The sequence below is a fragment of the Impatiens glandulifera genome, chromosome 8 (assembly GCF_907164915.1).
Source record: "Impatiens glandulifera chromosome 8, dImpGla2.1, whole genome shotgun sequence".
Lineage (NCBI taxonomy): Eukaryota > Viridiplantae > Streptophyta > Magnoliopsida > Ericales > Balsaminaceae > Impatiens > Impatiens glandulifera.
Window position 1 is genome coordinate 2,699,491 of NC_061869.1, and position 19,521 is coordinate 2,719,011.

The 19,521-nt window shown below is 28.9% G+C and overlaps 3 protein-coding genes across 4 annotated transcripts; 1 reads left to right on the forward strand and 2 right to left on the reverse strand.

The window, feature by feature from the left end:
• The first annotated feature begins 893 nt into the window (after positions 1 to 893).
• Positions 894 to 2,818, forward strand: LOC124912292 (dof zinc finger protein DOF3.2-like). The gene is made up of 2 exons (XM_047452889.1): positions 894 to 1,407; positions 1,534 to 2,818. Exon 2 carries the CDS (start codon positions 1,566 to 1,568, stop codon positions 2,550 to 2,552), a length of 987 nt encoding a protein of 328 aa, XP_047308845.1. The 5' UTR covers positions 894 to 1,407; positions 1,534 to 1,565; the 3' UTR covers positions 2,553 to 2,818.
• A 7,076-nt stretch (positions 2,819 to 9,894) lies between these two features.
• Positions 9,895 to 10,804, reverse strand: LOC124912681 (dof zinc finger protein DOF4.7-like). Its single transcript, XM_047453331.1, has 2 exons — positions 10,346 to 10,804; positions 9,895 to 10,271 (listed from the first exon to the last, which is right to left on the reverse strand). Exons 1-2 carry the CDS (start codon positions 10,767 to 10,769, stop codon positions 10,219 to 10,221), a joined length of 477 nt encoding a protein of 158 aa, XP_047309287.1. The 5' UTR covers positions 10,770 to 10,804; the 3' UTR covers positions 9,895 to 10,218.
• Positions 10,805 to 14,329: 3,525 nt separating this feature from the next.
• LOC124911831 (protein yippee-like At5g53940) lies at positions 14,330 to 15,686 on the reverse strand. Of its 2 annotated transcripts, none has more exons than XM_047452355.1 (5): positions 15,440 to 15,686; positions 15,058 to 15,104; positions 14,879 to 14,987; positions 14,736 to 14,791; positions 14,330 to 14,663 (listed from the first exon to the last, which is right to left on the reverse strand). In XM_047452355.1, exons 1-5 carry the CDS (start codon positions 15,533 to 15,535, stop codon positions 14,555 to 14,557), a joined length of 417 nt encoding a protein of 138 aa, XP_047308311.1. In that variant the 5' UTR covers positions 15,536 to 15,686; the 3' UTR covers positions 14,330 to 14,554. The 2 variants fall into 2 exon arrangements, with proteins under 2 accessions (XP_047308311.1, XP_047308312.1); XM_047452356.1 differs by having other exon boundaries at positions 15,058 to 15,101; positions 15,440 to 15,685.
• Between the last annotated feature and the right edge of the window lie 3,835 nt (positions 15,687 to 19,521).

Consider the following 19,521-nt stretch of genomic DNA (forward strand, 5'->3'; position numbering starts at 1 on the left):
AATATTACAATTATTTCAGAGAACATGGTAATTTGATTTTTTTCTAAAATTTAATAAGTTTTGGAAGTTATTTAAAATTTAGATTATAAACTATTTAAAATTCTAATTTCTTATCATTTTGGAATTTAATTTCACTTTGGAGAATGTATATAGGTAGATTTTTGTTTAGTGGACAATTATAAATAAACATTTTTATATAAAAAAATCATTAAATGTGTCATTCTTATAATTGAATACATCAATTTTCAGCACACATCTTGAAAAAAAAATATATAAGATCATTTTACTCATCAAAATAAATAATAATAAATAAATAAATAAGTCATAAATATGGTATTATATATATAATCATTAATTAAATGTCAAATACTAAATAAATAAAAAAATTATAAGTTAATATGGATTCATTAAATGTTGTAAATCTTATTTCAAATTATTTTCTTAAAACAATTTTGTACAATTTAGTTAATCTAAACGGGATTATCAAAACATTTCAATATCACGACTCTTCGTTTTAATTTAGTGTTATAAATATAACACCTCTATACCGTTTCATATTATCTTCTCTATTTGTTCGATTCAAGATTATCGGGCTCATTCGCTAAACTCGTTCAGGTATATTTGATTTTATTAGACGTGATTCTTCCGTTTCATATTATCTTCTCTATTTGTTCTATTCAATATTATCTGGTTCATTCACTAAACTCGTTCAGGTATGTTTCAATTGAATCTTAGTCCTATTATTTATTTATTTTGGAAGAGGTAACATGAAACCCACCTTGTATTTGTTAAAGAAAAAGTGAACTAACTCCACCTGAAATTGAATTCAGGGTTATTATTTAATTAATTAATTTTGATGTGGGTATTATTTAAAAATTTAGAATTCAATTAAGCTTTTTGACTAATAATAATAATAATTTATATTTAAAAGAAAGAATTGTTGGTCTCGGCGTGTGATGTCAGAATAAGAAACAGTCCACAAGAAAAAAAAGAAAAAAAAAGGATCATAGTGCTATGAGAGAGATATAGAGAGAGATAGGGAGAGAGAGATTTCTGACACAGCGCCACCCTCCATTGACGACCACTGAGCTTGTAGCGCCGCCTCCGCCGCCGCCGACCAGAACTAGTCCTTGTTTGTTTCCTCTGTGGTCCAGACAGATTCCAAACCACAGTACTCTGTTATTAGCCCTAATCGAATATATTGTCTCTTTCTTTCTCTCTCTCTCTCTCCCTTACGTCCATCCGTTTTCATCATCACCATATTAGTATCCATCCATTCAAAACCTTGAAGATTTGTCTGTTTTTTTCCATTTCATTCTTGATTTTCATGGCTCTGTTCTTGATGGGTTGTTGTGATCATGAGATCAGATTGAGGATTAAAACATCCCCATGCAATTATTAATCAAGGTAAGTGGATTAAGAACAGAGTTCATTTATGAAATGGGATTAGTTCACTTTTATTAATAAAAAAAACTAGTCTTTTCTTAAAAATAAAAGTTGGGTTATTAAGATTGTATGTTTTTTTATTATCAGATTTTTGTTTGAAAAAGAGGGGATTAGAGAAGATGGATCAACAGAGTATGTTGCAGGACATGAATCAATCGCGCCGACCAAAACAACCACCACAGGAGAATCAGAATCAGAATCAGCCTCACCAGCCGCCACCGCCACCGCAGAAATGTCCGCGTTGCGATTCACTCAATACGAAATTCTGTTACTACAACAACTACAGTCAAACCCAGCCGCGTTACTTCTGTAAAGGTTGCCGGAGATATTGGACTCACGGCGGAACACTAAGGAACGTTCCCGTCGGCGGCGGTTGCCGGAAAGGGAAACGGGCACGATCATCTCCTCCTCACTCTGTTTCATCATCACCATCGGCGGCCGCGATTACATCTATGCAGCAGCAAGTTATGCCGTCTCTGATTACCAACTTTGATCAAACGCAAACGCAAACGCAAAGAGGTCATTTGGGAATTACATCTCCATCTTCATCTTCTTCACCTTATTTTCCTACTTCTGGTGGTGGTGGGTTTTTATCTTCTTTGGCTGCCATGAATATGAGATCATTATCACCTATGATGATGAATCAACATCAAATTGGAATTGGAATTGGTGGGCAAGGATTCAACACTAATACTAATACTATTCCAAGTTTGACCCAAAATCAGCATAATAGTTTCAATCAAATGCTAGTTCATGAAAGAGAGACATCAAACATGGAACCCATGTTCATCCATCATCAACAGCAGCATCAGCAACATCAGCATCAACAGCAGCAGCAGCATCAACAGCAGCAGCAGCAGCAGCAGCAGCAGGCAAACAGGGGATTAGTTCCTCCATGGGCGTTGAATAACCATCAACATCATCAGAATCTTCAAATTGGAAACCCTAGTTTCTGGAACAGTAACATTAGAAATACTGGCAGCAGCAATAGTACAAGCAGTTCTATGATGAGTTCATTAGGCCCAAATCAATGGCTTAATCTTCCAGGCTGTGGAGGTGGCAGTGGCCCTGATAGCTCCAGCTCCATGATTGATAAGAAACCCTAGAATTATTATATGTATAGGCAATGGCCTTTTTTTTGGAGTTATTTAAATTTATGATCCTGTACTCTTTTCTATGTTATAGGGAATTTCCTGTAATGGGTTCAGTTGGGTTAGGTCTTAGGAGTCTCAGGGGGGTCTTTCATTTTGAGTTTTAACGGTGGCCGGAGCCGGTGCCGGTGCCGGAGGTCTTGTTTATGCTTTTTTACAGTTGATATACTACTTTTATCATTTTCTACTTAATTGATAGTGAATCATTACAATTTTTTTTCTTCATTTTTTTAATAAAATTCAATTTTAAAATAAAAAATGGTAAGAGAAACTAATAAAACTTGCCCATAGAAGCTTCATGAAACATAAATCACTATTCACCTCAATATAAGATATAATTAACAAAATTAACAAACACAAACTTTATAATCATGTACTCAATGTTACATTTCATTTGTATTAGTGATCATTTAGTATATAATGTATTTATTTATAAAAATGTATTAACTATTTGTTACATGCATTTTAGTATTAAAAAAAAACAATGTTAAAACTAAACAATTGGTATTGTTTGACTACCTTATATTAAATTTCGAATGTTGTAAATTAAAACGTTTTAAAGTGAAAATAAAACTTGAATTATTTATCTCTAAAATATTTATAATCATTCAAAAATTTGTATCAATAAAGTTTATTTCATTCTAAGTTGTAAGAATATCTCAACACATAATTATTTTTCTTAACAAAATAATATGATCATTTTTGTGTATTAATTTGACATTGTTGCTTTTCACTAAGCAAATTAAAGAGTGCCTTAAAGATTGGGTTATACTAGTTAGCTAGTCACCGCTGACACTAAACTCGAATCACACAAACAAAAAAAGAAGCATAAACAAATAAATGATAAGTAATGTTTTACTTTTTATTACATGGATTTATTTTCTCACAAGTAAGACTTATTTTTAATAGGATTTTTATAAGCAAGAAGCTTGATACATTATTTATATACATTAAAAATAGATGATTGAGTTATTTAAATATATGTGCAAGTCATCACATCATTTTATGAAGTTTGTGTTCAACATTAGAGCCTTTTTAAGACAATCTAATTAATACAAAATTTACCATTTAAGAAAAGTAAAAATAATGTGACTTAGGTTTCTTTTAAGTAAGTCACGGCTAATAGACTATACTTGCAAAAGTGGTTTATGTACTATATTTGGGAAATGTGTCCATTCTAAAATATAGTAGGTTTGAGGGGGCAAAATAATTTATGCCTATTCATGTTTGAGTGCTACTTCACTCAAACATTTGTATCCCATTTCCTTTTTATTAAAACATTGTAAATATATTTTAGCTTTTCAATTTAAAATTATAATATTTGTTGTTATAAGTTTTTATGTTTTTAAAATTAGCACCAAAAATTAATTTCTAAATGACCCGTTTTTTATTTTATTTGAGTATACTGAGTATCACTCTTTGTTCGGAGTGCGACTGATCTCCGATCCAAATTATTAGTTTTGAGTGTCTTTTTCGCGATAAAGAAATAGATATATTCGTTTTACCCTGTTTTTTTTAAGATTAGTCCTGTCAGATGACAAAAATCCGAAAAAAGGATCACATTTTTTGGCACTAGGTTAGATAGAGCAATGTAAATGCCAAGCTTTAATGGTCTCACCTTGTCTTTCTCACTTGTGTGTTTTTATGTCTTGCTTGTTTTATTTTTCATTTTTATCTATCACGAACAATCTTTTCATAATCGGCAACAAAATATTTGGTCAGACAAACACGAGTACTAAACATAAATGTTTTATTAGTAGTTTGTTTTCAAATAGTCCTAATGTATCAAATGTTTTTCTCAAATATTCAATCACCATCACTTACATATACATTTTAAAAAGAACCTTAAAATTTCATTTCTTTTTAAAAAGATATTCAAAGATAGAAGTTGATGTCATGTAGCCTTTAGGGCGAGGAGAGCATTAAAAGAAGAGGAGATGTGAGTGTCCTTGCAATTGCACTTCTATTGCATGGATTCACATTTTTGGAATATTTTATAATTTTATATATTGACATGTTGCTTCTCTTTTTCTCTCTTAACATAAAAAAATGTTTATCTTAACTATTATCAAATTTATAAAATACTTACATAACAAAAAAAATACAAAATCACTATATAAGCTAAAGTGAGAAAAGTTTTATTTTAATCCAAAAACTTTACATTCAAATTACCATTAATTAAGAATACTAACTTTTAAACTAAAAATTATTAAAATAAAAAATTAATACTACATCACTAAAGTTATAATCTCGAGCTCTCTTATGGTGTTAAGGAAATTATGGATTGAAGGGTAAGAAATGTCATCATATTTTAATTAATATTTTTTTAGATTATATTTAGCTTGAATGAAATAGGAAAAACAATAAGTAATTGGTTGTTGTTGAATTCTAAGTTTGGAATTATGTATCTTGTTTTGGTTTGAGTTGTTTTCAATCATTTTTAAACAACTCATATATATATATATATATATATAACCAATCATATTAATCAAATTATAAAAATATTAATAAAATTTTATGATATAATTTAATTTTTCATAATTGACCAATTAAAAATATTAAAACACTCTAATTTAAGAAAATAATATTTGTATTTATATATTAATATATTTAAAGTTTTTTTTATCAATTAATTCAACTTTTCATAAAAAAAATATTTAAATAATGCAATCCTAACCAGGTTTATAACTCTCCAATGGACCTCCTAGACAAAAAAGTATAATTGTTTGGGTTCTGTTTTTTTCTTTCTTTATGTTTTCATTACTATTTAGCCATATAAAGTGTCTTTCTTGCTTTTTGTTGTTCCATCTAGGACTTTCATAAAAATGTTATTTTTCTAAAAATATTAAATGGAACTAATTCACATTAAAAATCCAACCATTTTAAAAACACGGATATAAGTTTATAATTTGATATTAAAAAAAAACTGTAAATAATTTTACTTTTATTAAAGTGACAATAGTCATGAGAATAGAATATTATGTTAATTTCTTAAAAAAACATACTCCAAGATTATTGAGAAACAAATACATAATAATATATATATAAAAGTGTCAATAGTTCTTACTTCTTAAGACCATATTTCAAAATATTCATCAACTAACACTTATTTAAAAAATCAATTTTAAATTTATGAATTATCATATATTTTTTTAAGTTAAAAAATTTATATAAAAAATAATTTAAATTCAATTTAAGACATTTTAAGTGAAAATTAAACCCGTCGCGTATATATATATATATATATATATATATATATATATATATATATATATTATTAATAATTTACTTATATTATTGTTTCTTTTTCAAGAAGTAAGAATAAATAAATAAGCATTAAGAATTAATTAAGAAAATAAACTAATTTATTAAAATAATTAATTAAATATGATTCGAATAAGATAGGTGAGTAAGAATCTGATATGGGTGGAATTGTGAGCTTGCATTGCACGTCCCTCCGACCCCTTTTTCTCCCACCATTCCTCCTTTTGCTTTTATATAATTTATTTATATTATTATTAATTGTTTATTTATTTTTATTTCTCAAAAAGGATCGCATAGAGGAATAATCCAGTGTTTAGCTTTAACACAGCATTTCCTGTGTTTGCGATTTCATGATGACTCATCTTTTTTTTTATACAAAATAAATTTAAAAAATTTAAAAAATGGGACCTTTATACCATTATATTTGTTCCTTAGGCATCATTTTTATGCAAGCATGCACAAGTGGCGGGACCCATAATTTCCATCAAGTCCCACCATTAGTCAAAATTGAACTCTTCAAGTCAAATTCAAACAAAATTATCAAAAACAAATATTAATATTATTATTAAAAATTTTATATGGGATTATGTTTGTTTGGATGGTTTCGAGTTTAGGGTTGGGTTTGGGTTTGGGTTTGGGTTTGGGTTTGAGTTTAGGTTTGGGTTTTAGTTATAACTTTGAATTATTTAAAAAGTAATATTTGTAATGATTTTGAGAATGTGAAGTTTTTGTATAATTTTTTTAAAGGGTATTAATATATATTAATATAAAGTAAATATAATTTTTAATGTTTAGGTTAATGAATTGAGTGATGTAATTGATAAGAAGATGAGTGAAATAATATTTAATTACATGATGTTATTTAAATAACTTCAACCGAACAAATCCTGTGTATTTATGTTATCTTCATTGTTTTTGAGAAGAAAAAATTTAAAATAATATCTCAATAATAACAACTTAAAAACAACATATAGTATTGAATTGTTTGAAAATAATAAAATGTCTCAAAGCTATACTTATTTAATTCAAAAGTATTAAGATATATTATTAAAAACAGAAATAATAATTTATATATTTTATAATTAGATTGAAGAATCAGAATAAATTCTAAGGGCTTGCATGTGATGTGTGTGGGAATTATGATGTTGGTGTGTGTGGAATTGGTGGACATTAAATAATATTGACCCATGACAATGAAAATGACACTTCCAATGGTGTTGCTTTACCTTAAGACCAAAGAAAATTTCATAATTTAACTATTTTTGTTTTTTCAAAGGTTAAAATTGGCATTTATAATATAACTATACTCGGATATTAAACTTGTGCTAAACACACGCGCCAACGATGGAATCAATTATTAATTTTAGAACATTTTTTTATAGGCACTGACCGTCACATTATCATAATTGACATTATTGTTACTATATATAATGATTTATGTACCTAAACTAACTACTCATGATGATGAGTTCTTTGGACATATCATATGTAAATGGGTAGTTGTTGTCTTAATGTTGTGTGTGGGGGCAATCAAAGGAATGATTATGAAACTTGAAAGCTTCACATCTCAACTAATCTTCTTCAACTATTTTGGTCACAATTCTTTCTTTGATTACACTTTTTTTTTTTATAAATAATAATAGTTTAATCTACTTTCCACGAATCATGATGATGATGACTTAAATAAATTATTAAGATTACTTCTCAAATGTTCTATAGTTTTGTGATTGTGATAATGTGTTTTTTTATAAATGAAACTAGGCATATCTAGCTATATGCATGCTCTTTTGTAGTGTTAATTATATTAATGTACCTCTTTAAAAGGTTGTTTGAATTTATATTTAAATTGTAGTTTTAAACTGTAGATTTTTTGGATATCATTTTAATTGACTAATTTGTCCTTACAATAGCAAACATGTAATTCTAATGAATAAGCATTTTAATTTGGTGACTTAGAGAAGAGAAAAAATAAATTAGGTTGAAATACAATATCACATTATGAGATCTTAGAATATTTAAATTTTCAAACAATTGATCATAAATAAACCCTAAATCTTCTTCTTTCATTTCAATATGTGTTTGAAACTTTCAAGATTCCTTGCGTTTCGTAGGAATGAGTAATTTCTTTTTATTAGGATTATGAAACTTTATGCTTCTATACTTATTTTTGTAAAATTGGTTATAATTTATCAAAATTATGTTTGGATCATTCTAAGTGATTGTGACTTAATAATAAGAAAATATTTGTCAACTTACTATTACCATGCATTACGAAGATTACCAAATGAAGCTAATAACGTCGCAACTAGAATTATCTCATACTTGCAAATATTCAGATTGGAAACGGACTAGAGACATTATTTTGGACCAATAAATTGATCGAAAACAACTTGTTGCTACTTGCATTCCCAAACCTCATCACAAATGGATCAACTAATCCATTGTTTGTGTGTAATATTATTATTGAAGTGCCTACACGAGTAAGGTGACATTCGAAAAATAACTAAACCTAGATCCATCTCTTATTGATCTCAATTTTGCGTCAACCAAGCAAATTTTAGACGGTAAAACACAATATGAAATAAATTACTTAAAATCGACTTAATATAATTAAATACTTAAAATATATATATTTTCATTTTATTTATTTGATCTTTATTTTTGAGAAACTTAACTAATACATCTCTTAAAATTCAGCATTCAATCTTTATGACTTAATTTTTACTTTTATAAAAGTAACTTAAACTAAACAAATAAAGAGTTTCATTGAAAAGACACACGTTAATATTAAGATTTGTTTCAATATGTTAATTTTAAATAAAACAAAAAATATTAGTATTTATATTTGTCAATAAACATAAAACTTATATAAGATAAATACATATACTAGAGGATGATGAATGTCCTCAACAAAGGTCTCTTAAAACTAACATAACCAGGTGACCCATAAACTTTATCGAATGTTTTAGTTCACATTGTTAAAAGGTTTTCGACCATAAACAAAAACAAACAACTTTAACGTGTACATATTGATAACGAACCGTGTTGAAACAAACATTTGTACATGTCACACTCAATCTTGAGAAATGTTTCCTTTTAAACGGTAGAAACTTAACGAAACAAAAATATCATCGCCATCGTGTCACCAAGAATAACATTGTATCGATAAAAAAAATGTAAATCAAAATAAATAAGGGCAGGTGGGAAGGGGGTTTGTATATAAAGGTTTGAAAGTTGTTGAAGGCATCTAGTTTTATTTATTTATAAAGTAGAAACAAAAACAATTGATTTTCAAAAGGCCGATATTGTTTAGTTTTAATTTATACGGGCTTAATATCGAAAGAACTTTAAACCTTTTATATTTTTGGGCCCAGTCTAGCATAAATTGTCATGGAAACAAATATTCAAAGGCTTTTACAAGTCATTTTCATAGCTAGAGATACTTTTTTATTATCATTCATTTTTATTAACACTTGAAAATTAATATTATGATATTATGAATTTTGAATATGTATCTTTTGTAATATTAGATCAATTTATAAGAGTATCACTTTTAATATATATATTATATGTTGACCAAAATCAAATAATCTAGATTAATCATCATTTATAAAATAGAAGAAAAAAACAAGACAATAAAATATGAATAATAAAAAAAAAAAAATCGTTTGTATACAAAATCAAACAAAAAATTCATACTAAAAATCATTTCCATAACAATTTTTTCTTGTAAAAAAAGTCTTTTTCAATAGTAATAAAATAAATGACTTTAGAAACAATATCGTTATTGTTTTTTTATTTCTACATGGGAGTGCAAAGATTTGAACTAATAATTATGAGAATATGAGTTCAAACTAAGATATGAATGTCCAAATACCGTTACTCTAACATGAGACGAAAAAAAAAAAAAAATAATCATCCATATGATCATAATTAAATTCAGAACACTAACATTAACATCAAAGTAAAACTCAACAAACAAAATAACAAGATCAATAGGGAAAGTGCTTTAATTAATAATATTAAACCACCCCAAATCAAACTACTAATATCTTATTTAATTGATTGTTCAACTCATATCATGATCATAATAATACAACCAATCAATCTCTTATCATAACCCAAATATCAAAGAAAGAAAAAATGAATCTTTGTTACATGATATGCTCTGTCAATCAAAACATTTGACACATGAGCTTATCCCCAACTAATTTTACAAACATAGATCCAAGATTGACAGCATCAATGAAATGAGGAATGCTGATAATGCTAAATTAGAGATGGGGCTGAGTAATCATGAATAGCTGAAGAAGAAGAAGAAGAATGGTCAAGCCAAGTTGTATTATTCCAGTAGAGATCAGATATTGATGGGTTGATCTGGTTTTGGAACCCTTCTCCAGCTAGTGTCTCCTGAAAACCATAACCCATTGTTGGATAATTGACTGAATTAGAACAAAACCCTATAATATTGTCATGATGAAAACCTCTCATGACATGATTCGTGGGTAAACCATAAAGAACAGCAGCATTAGGATCCAAGATTTGAACAGATGATGATAAGGTTTGTGGAGGTTTGTTGAGGAATTTCTTGTTGTTCTTGTTCTTGTTCTTGTTTTTGCAAGTGGCAGACCCATGGGGGACATTTCTCAAGATGCCTCCTCTGGTCCAGTATCTTTTGCAGTCCCTGCACAAGTGTCTTGGTTGGGAGAGACTGTAATTGTTGTAATAGCAGAATTTTGTGTTTAATGAATCACATCTAGGACACTTCAGGATTACTTTTTGATGATCAAGATTAATATTATTATTGCTCTTGTTCTTCATATCTTCTGATCTCTTATCTGCAGGTTTCTCCATTGTTGTGTTTGATATTGCACCAGTCATAAGATTGAAGCCCTTCTCATGGATCATGATTGAACTGATGAGTTAATTAGAGAAAAGAGAGAGAGAGATGGGAGTATGGAAAAGTGAGAGAATTCCTACAAATATATTAAAATAAGGTGGTCTGTCACTAGTAGTGTACGCAATGAGAAAACGTGTCTAAAAAAAAAAAAAGTTTTATTTAGTGTCATAAATGATAGGTAGCACATGAAATGAATTTGAAAAATGAAATTAATTTCTACGGTTAAATTTCAAGTTATATCATAGGTTGTCACATTATTTTCGACATTATTTATGACACTAAATTTATGTTTTTTATTATTAGTTCATTATTCCTTACCAAATATAGAAACTATGGATAAATATCCACCTATACAAATTAAGGTGTGAAATGATTGATCACAAGTTTAAACATAATAAAACTAAAAAAAAATCTCACTCAATTAATGTCATAAAAATTAAAATTATAAGAATAATATTTAGTCACAAAGTTATTTAAAAATGTCAATTTTATTTATGTAATAACTTTTTCTTTCTTTCTTTTTAAATATTTACGTCATAATATATTATATATATATATATATATTTTTTTTGTTTCTACTATAGTACAATAATTAAAAACTAAATCGGAAAAAAGAAACATGCCAACAAGAACATGTTTTTGTAGTTTTGTAGCTTATGTGATGAACTTAACCTAATGCTCATTGATGACGATGATCCAAATGTTGAAGGTATAATTGAGAATTTTTCTCTAAACGTGAATGAGTGTAATTTCGACTATAGAATGTCATTCCAACTTGTTTTCTACTCTTTTGACTCGAGATTATTGTTTTGCATTTATTTCATAATAAATCTTATAGAAAGTGGCTTGAAGCATATTATATTAAAAATTGTTTCTTTATTTCTTCAATAATTAAATCTCTTTTGTAAACCGGGTGATAAAAAAGTTTGAAATCATTATATGAACTTAAAAAAATGTATCATATTATTTCTCAACTAAAATCACCTTTGTTTATGTGAAGTTCTTTATTTATCTTTGAAATAGGTTTGAAATATGATAAATTAATGAATAAATTATAAGAGATTATTGTTACAATCTCTTATAAATCTAATTAGAACAAAAAAACACTATGAAATACTAAAAAACAGTCAAATGTGTTGTATTCTATGAAGATTATTTTTTTTTTCTTTCAATTTTTCATAATTTCGTAATTTTAATTTTATCACAACACAAATTATTTAAATAAAAAAGCCATAGAGAAATATCATCAAATGAAATACACAAAAAGCTAGTAAATAAAGGATATTTATGCTCCCAATCTATCATACTTGGATCAAATGATCCAATCTCTTCCTAAAGTTAATTTTTGACTTGATAATATCTTAATTAATATCATTATAATGTTATTTGATCTTGTTTGATTGAAAATTCTTATAATTATATTTGTGTTTTAATTTTTAAAAAATGAAAATTAAAAGACATGATGATAAAGAGAGATTCTCTTACAAAAGCTATGAAACAAAAAGAGGGTCATGCTTTGTCGACTCATCCATAATTCATTCATTCATATATATATATATATTTAAATTATTATATTTTAAATTATTGTTTTTATAAATTTAATTATTTATATTTTGATATATATATATATATTTAAATTATTATTTTTATAAAATAAAAGTAATAATATTTATGCCCTAAATTAATAGTGAATGGTTCCTTACAAAAGTACTTGCTAATTAACCAAATTTCAGTTTCTTAAAATAAAATTTTGATCTCAATTATAGGACTAGAACCAGTCACATGTTTATACTATAGAAAGAAAACCAGTAATGTATATCCATCCATACATTCACTATACAAATATATTATTATTATTTTTTTTTGTCTTCATGTCAGACTTGAACTATTAAAGGCTGAATACAAATACCCAAAACAATTTAAGACAGAAATGTGTCACATTCATTTTATTTATTTTAATTTGGAATATATTACATGATTAAAAGTTATAATAATAATAATATTAACACAATAAACAGACAATTTTGTTCAATCTTATATACAAGTGAAGAAAAAACATATATTAAGATGGAACAAAATTTTAGAAGTCTAGAAAAGAAATAAGACTTTGGACAAGGTAAACAATATTAGGGGCAAACTATTTTAGGAAATGGCTATTGTTTTCATTCAGTTTCTGCAAATATTTCAACATTTTGTTGACATTAATTCTCATATTCATTAACCTAACGCATTTGTTTAGAAAATAATATATTTTTTATCGTTTATATCGAAGAAACGAAGAAATTGAAACGTACATTCGGGTAAATGGGTAGAAAAAAATGTGTCATAGCCATTTTTTTCTAGGGGTTGTGGCTTTCACGTTTTGTTTTGTAAGAAGTTGGAATCTACGTAACATTTTCATGGAAGGTAGCTGATGGACTTTTCTTGCCCATGGATTCTTCTGTGGGGCTCGCACATCAAGTTTTTCTATCTTTGTTTTTTTTAATAATTTTTTACTTTTTATTTTCATATTTATCACTAATTCTTAACAATTTTTTTTTTTTTTTTTTTTTTTTTTTTTTTTTTTTTTTTTTTTTTTTTTGTAAAGACTCATAATTTAATAATTTAGTATTAGTGGGATACTCTTGATACAAGATGTTGGGGGCACAGTATTTTTCTTAATATAGAAATTTGCAAATTTTATTTTATTTTTTAAAGTGAGTGAATATATTATATATATATATATATATATATATATATATATATAATGATAAAATAATAAAAAATAATTTTAAATTAAATATATTTTAAATATTTTGTTTAGTAAATGAAGTGATTTGATGAATGAGAAGAAGTGTGAAATAAAGTTTAATTAAGTTGAGTTATTAAAAATAATCCCAACCAAAACAAACTTATTTGGTCCGAAACCTTTGGTCATTAATTGTGGTTTAAAGATATTTTAAACTGAATAAATATTATTAAATTCGTTAATATGTATATAATTTTAAAAAAATATATAAGAATATTTTTTTAAATAAATACGTATTAAAAAAAATTAAGTAAATGAAAAAAAAAATTACTCAAACACAACTCCGAAAACTGGAATTTCCAAACATGGTCAAGCAATACACATAAATTCTAACATGTTTTATTTTATGTTTCACATTGTAGAAACAAAACTCAACCGATTTTTTTTAAAAAAAAAAAACAGAATTGAACTAGTCAAACTGTAAGTAGAAGAGGATATTTTATACTGAATCCAACTAATACGATTAACCATGATTAACAATAATCTGATTTCTATACAGTTTTTTTTTAAAATTATTATTGCTATTTTCTTTTAAAACAAATTTTAGCTATCTTTGTATTACAAATGAGTAAAACCAACAGACTAATAAACGATTCTAAGACCGATGTTAGTGGTTTGGTTGTTAATTTCGGTGTACATCTAAGCTTAATCGAGTTCAACAAATGACATGTAATTCTGGACATTTTCTAAACTCAAAAGACCAATTATGGACTGAACCAAACCACTTGTACCTTAACGACTTTCATATATAAGATATCATCCGCGATAAACACCCAAACGTTTACATAAGAAAGTTTGCACGAGTCTCAGCAAACAAAAAAGGGATCAGAAACATACTTGATGTTCTTCAATTCACATAAACACACACACACACACTCATCTTCACTAGATGTGTCTACAAAAAACTTTCAAACCCAACTCTGAATTCATCTTATATATATATATAGTTGTATGTATGTATGCTGCGACTACTACTACTTACAAGAATGAAGACGGACAGATGTACTAGTGAGCATCTTCATCGCTGCTTATGTTGTTCGGGTATGATTCCAGATCCAAGTTGTTGTTGTTGTTGTTATTGCTGTTACTTCCATCTCCTTCAGATATCCTCCATCTATATATACACCCAACACATGATGATGATGATCATGCAACAAATTATTAGAAACGAGTAACAAGGACAAACCTTTCAAGGACGAATTTCCCTTCTTTGTATTTCTGCGATTTATCCTGTGCTTTCATCTGCACGAAACGCGTGCAAACATCAACCATGTCAACAAAATTGGACACCCAATATGTCTGTTTGGAGAATTAGAAGAAGAAGCTTACATATTTCCAACCAAGAATCTGTCCACAGTTACAGCAATATATATCTGCAACAGTATGAGTTCCAGAAAGCATCACCCTCTCTTCTCCAGGCCCAACTGTTACATTCACACTGAAACAGATATACCATGTAAATCAGTCCCATAAAGACAATGTCTTAACAGATTGAATAAAAGACATACGCATTGTTGAAAAGATAAGCTGTCCCATGGCCGCAGCTGAATGTCTGCTGTAAAACAACAAAGATTAGAAGGTAGATGATGAACCACCATGTGTAGAAAATAATAAATATGTTGATTAGCTAGTTCTAGAATTACAGAGTAAAATCCAGATTTGTAGAATTGTAGCTGATCTCAAAGCTTTATTCATTTGTCTGAAACCTGAGATCTAGTCTTCTAGTTCTAGATCATAATCAACAGTTTACATGAACATTGAATTCATATCATCTAGGTTAAAATCTCAGTTTAATCTATCATGCCTAGAACAAAATTGGAACTATTTTGACTATCAATTTTAATTAACAGCCAACAATTAGAAGAATATATGAAGAAGGAAAGAGCATACCCGAGAAAGAATGTCATCAGCCACGGCAAGAGGACTGCTACAGCATTTGCATCTGTAAGATTTGCCTTCGATCTGTACCAGGAACACTCTGCCCATTATTTCTTGCTCTAAGATTCAATTGATCTTTAAGTCGTCAATTCCTTCTTTCCTTTCCAGGTGATTCCTTTGAACTAAAACCCTAATATGATCTTTCTTTCTCTCTCTCTCTCAATTTGCGGAAACAGAGTCAAATGGCCAGAGGTGCTCGAAGTTGATGTTGCGTTAGAAATGGTTCAGTCATTTTTTCTCTTATCCGGATCAATAATTTTACATTTATTTTATTTTATTTTATTTTATTTAGCATCTTATCTTCCCCTTTGTTTACACAAAATAATTGTTAAGAGACAGAAATTAATTTTGATACATTCAAATTAAAGAAAAATATAATTAATAAAAACCAAAGGAAGCATTAGTTCATAATCATAAAATCATACAATTTACAAGAAGGTAATTTTTTTTATAAGTGAAAAGAGTTAGATTTAAAAATCAAATAAGTAACAGTGACATAGGTCCGATAGTTTTCATTAATTAAAAAAAAAATCAAACTTATAATTTTTAATCTCTATTAAATTATATTTCTAATATCATTTTACAGAGTGATAGAAGAGTAAATTAGAGAAGAAATTAGATAGTGTCATCTCATTAGTTGAAAAAATGTAAAAGTGCGAGGAAAGATGGTTAGTTCGATGCTACTCATACAAACAATGCATGTATCCACTAAGACAGTGTCACTTGTACAAATAGAAAAAAAATCAACAAATTAGAAAGGAGATGCTTCACTTTTTGTGTATATGTGTCATTTTATGAGTGAGATAAATGCACTACATATAACACCGAAATAACTAGGAAATATAGTAGAGAGAGAAATTATTCTATTTTTTCAGCGAATCAGATTACGCCACATCTTTTCTCTCCCAAATTTTCTCCCACAATCATTTCTCTGTCTTTTTACCCAATAATCTTTAACAATTCACATTAAATCATTTAAATGTATGACAATTCATCTTTTCTGTCCTAATCCAACGCCCAAATGACAACAATTCTCCATCGGCCTTCCTCCCGTCGAAACCCTACAAATCGAAATTTGTCGCCGCTCCTCGCCATCAGGCTCTCCGCCGTCGTTCATATCAGCTTACTACTTGATTCCCTTCGGTTTCGGTATGTATGCGAGTAACACACTTTTTTTAGAATTCTTGTACTCAATAACTAGTGTTACATTTACATTTTTAGTAGATTTTTTCCATTAATTGATTAAAAAATTATCTCACTTCAAACAAAGAGAGCTATAGAAACTATTTTGTCTATCCATAGAAATCAAAATCAGCATCTTAATTAATCTCTCCATCAAACCCTTAATCAAACAAAGAGCTATCCACATCAGCCTCTCCTCTCACCCACATCCTACAAATCGAAACCATCTGCCGCCACTCCTCTCCATCGGCCTTCCTCCCGTCGAAACCTTCGACCCTACAAATCGAAATCATCCATCGCCGCTCCTCCCCCATCAGCCTCTCCTACTTTTGATACCCTACAAATCGAAATTCGTCGTCGCTCCTCCCTATCAGCCTCTCTTACTGCTGATACCCTACAAATCGAAATCTGTCGCCGCTCCTCGCCATCAGCCTCTCTGTCGTTGTTCATATCAGCTTACTGTTTGATTCTCTTCGGTTTCGGTATGTATGTGAGTAACACACTACTTGAGAATTCTTGTACTCAATAGTTAGTGTTACATTTACATTTTTAGTAGATTTTTTCCATTCATTTATTGATTGATTAAAAAAATCTCACTTCAAACAAAGAGCTATAGCGTCTATTTTGTCTATCCATGGAAATCGAAATCAGGTTCTTAACCTCTCTATCAAACCCTTAATCAAACAAAGAGCTATCCCCATCAGCCTCTCCTCCCACCCACACCCTACAAATCGAAACCATATATCGTCACTCCTCTCCATTGGCCTTCCTACCGTCGAAACCCTACAAATCGAAATCCTCCATCGCCGCTCCTCCCCATCCGCCTCTCCTAACGCTGATATCCTACAAATCGAAATCCATCGTCGCTCCTCCCCATCAGCCTCTCCTACCGCTGATACCCTATAAATCGAAATCTGTTGCCGCTCCTCGCCATCAGCCTCTCCGCCGTCATTCATATCAGCTTACTGTTTGATTCTCTTCGGTTTCGGTATGTATGTGAGCAGGGGATGAAAAATTACCTGGGGCGGACTCCAATTTTTTCCGCAAAACAAATCCTTATCACCTCAAATTTAACTTTCTATGCTCTGCTATTTTTTCATGTAATTGGTACAATAAATTAATTAATTCAAACATATAAAATAAAAGATGCATGAACATTTACTTTATGAAATTATGAAATAAAACAGTACATTCAAAATATTTAGCATACACATTATTCAAGTTGTGCCCTTCTATTCTTTTTAGAATAAAATCTCTTAATTATTATATCATTATCAATGTTTTCAAACAGTCCTCATTCAATATAGATGATCATAGAATCTGTTAAAAAATCTTCTTTCATCTTGTTACGAAGAGTTGTTTTCACGAGCTTCATAGCTGAAAATGTTCGTTCCGTTGTTGCTGTAGAAACGAGAATAGTTAAAACAAGACGAATCAACCTGTCAATTAAATAAATATATTAGTATAAGTAAACAATATAGCTATATTTCATAAATTATAACAAATGATAAAATTACCTATCAATAAAATTGTAGGTTTTTGACTTATTTGTCTCAACTAATCTTCGACATAATTCAGAAATAGTTGATAAATTTTGAAATCTTTCATTGACAGGCATGTCAAGCTCATAGTGAGACAATTGTGTTCTCAAGTGGTGCAAATCTTGTGCATTAAAATCTAGATGATAAAATTTCTCAGCAAGTTTATAGATGTGATCAACATTAATAAGTTTAAAGTTGTCTTTAGGTTTCAAAGCACCACTGAGCTTAAGAAGTTCGACTGTCTCGTCCTTGAATCTACTATTGAGTTCTTCAATTTGAAAATCTATTGCAGCAACAAATACATCAAATTGATAGTGGTGCTTAACTGTAATCAAATCCTTTTGTTGACAAGAACAACTTCTACTAGATTTGTTACGAGCTTCCATCTAAGGTATCTCAATGTCATACTTCTCACAAACTTCTTCCACGTAACTAAATAAAATATCAAACCCTTGTTCTCTTAAAGCATGAAGCAAAGTTCTAGTAGTTGAAACATGGTCCATTGCATTTAAAATATCTAGAGATCTCTCTTGCAATGCTCGACAAAGTAAATTTGTTAATCCCATTATCTTTTGCATTAAGTGTAGAATGAATATGAAATCAAAAGACTTCATCACAATCAACAAACCACTAGCTTCACCACGAATGGAGTTAGAAGACCCATCATCCACCATATTTTCTAACACGGTAATCACAGAGCCATACATATCAACCATGCTACAAAGTGAGTCAAAATTAGAACTCCAACGAGTCTTCCCTGGCCATAATAAATTTCCAATCTGATTACAACCTCTACCGATATCACGTTCACTAGTAGCTACCATATGTGCAATTTTATTTCTTTGAGCAGAATGTAACTCGACATGACGTTTAGGAGATGCATTAATAAGATGACATATGGAATTCAGTTTTGAAAAAAATAACTAAATAGATACCTCTTTTTCGAAAACCGCAATTAATGTTAGTTGAAGCCGATGAGCAAAACAATGTACATAATATGCACATGAACAATCTTTCAAAAAAAGATCATGTAATCCATTCCAAGAGCCACGCATATTGCTAGCACCATCGTATCCTTGTCCCCTCATGTTAAGGATATGCAAGCCATAACGACCAAGAGCATCAAATATTTCTTTTTTAAGTGTTGCAATGGTTGTATCAGCCACATTTAAAATGGCAAAGAACCGTTTCCTGGCAAATCTTTGTTCTCACTTGGTTGACAATAACATTCAATACATCTTTTTGAATATCCGGAGAAGTATACTTTGCATTCTTTAGACTTTTTCTAAGATAGTGTTTCCAATACTCTCA

Bases quoted from the DNA above. Each gene is read 5' to 3' on its own strand.
- LOC124912292 (XM_047452889.1), top strand. From the start codon at position 1,566: ATGGATCAACAGAGTATGTTGCAGGACATGAATCAATCGCGCCGACCA.
- LOC124912681 (XM_047453331.1), bottom strand. From the start codon at position 10,769: ATGATCCATGAGAAGGGCTTCAATCTTATGACTGGTGCAATATCAAAC. The intron at 10,272-10,345 runs GTTTTCATCATG...TATGGTTTTCAG, and splicing joins CACGAATCATGTCATGAGAG to GAGACACTAGCTGGAGAAGG.
- LOC124911831 (XM_047452355.1), bottom strand. From the start codon at position 15,535: ATGGGCAGAGTGTTCCTGGTACAGATCGAAGGCAAATCTTACAGATGC. The intron at 15,105-15,439 runs GTATGCTCTTTC...GTTGTTTTACAG, and splicing joins CTGATGACATTCTTTCTCGG to CAGACATTCAGCTGCGGCCA. The intron at 14,988-15,057 runs GTATGTCTTTTA...TATCTGTTTCAG, and splicing joins GCTTATCTTTTCAACAATGC to TGTGAATGTAACAGTTGGGC.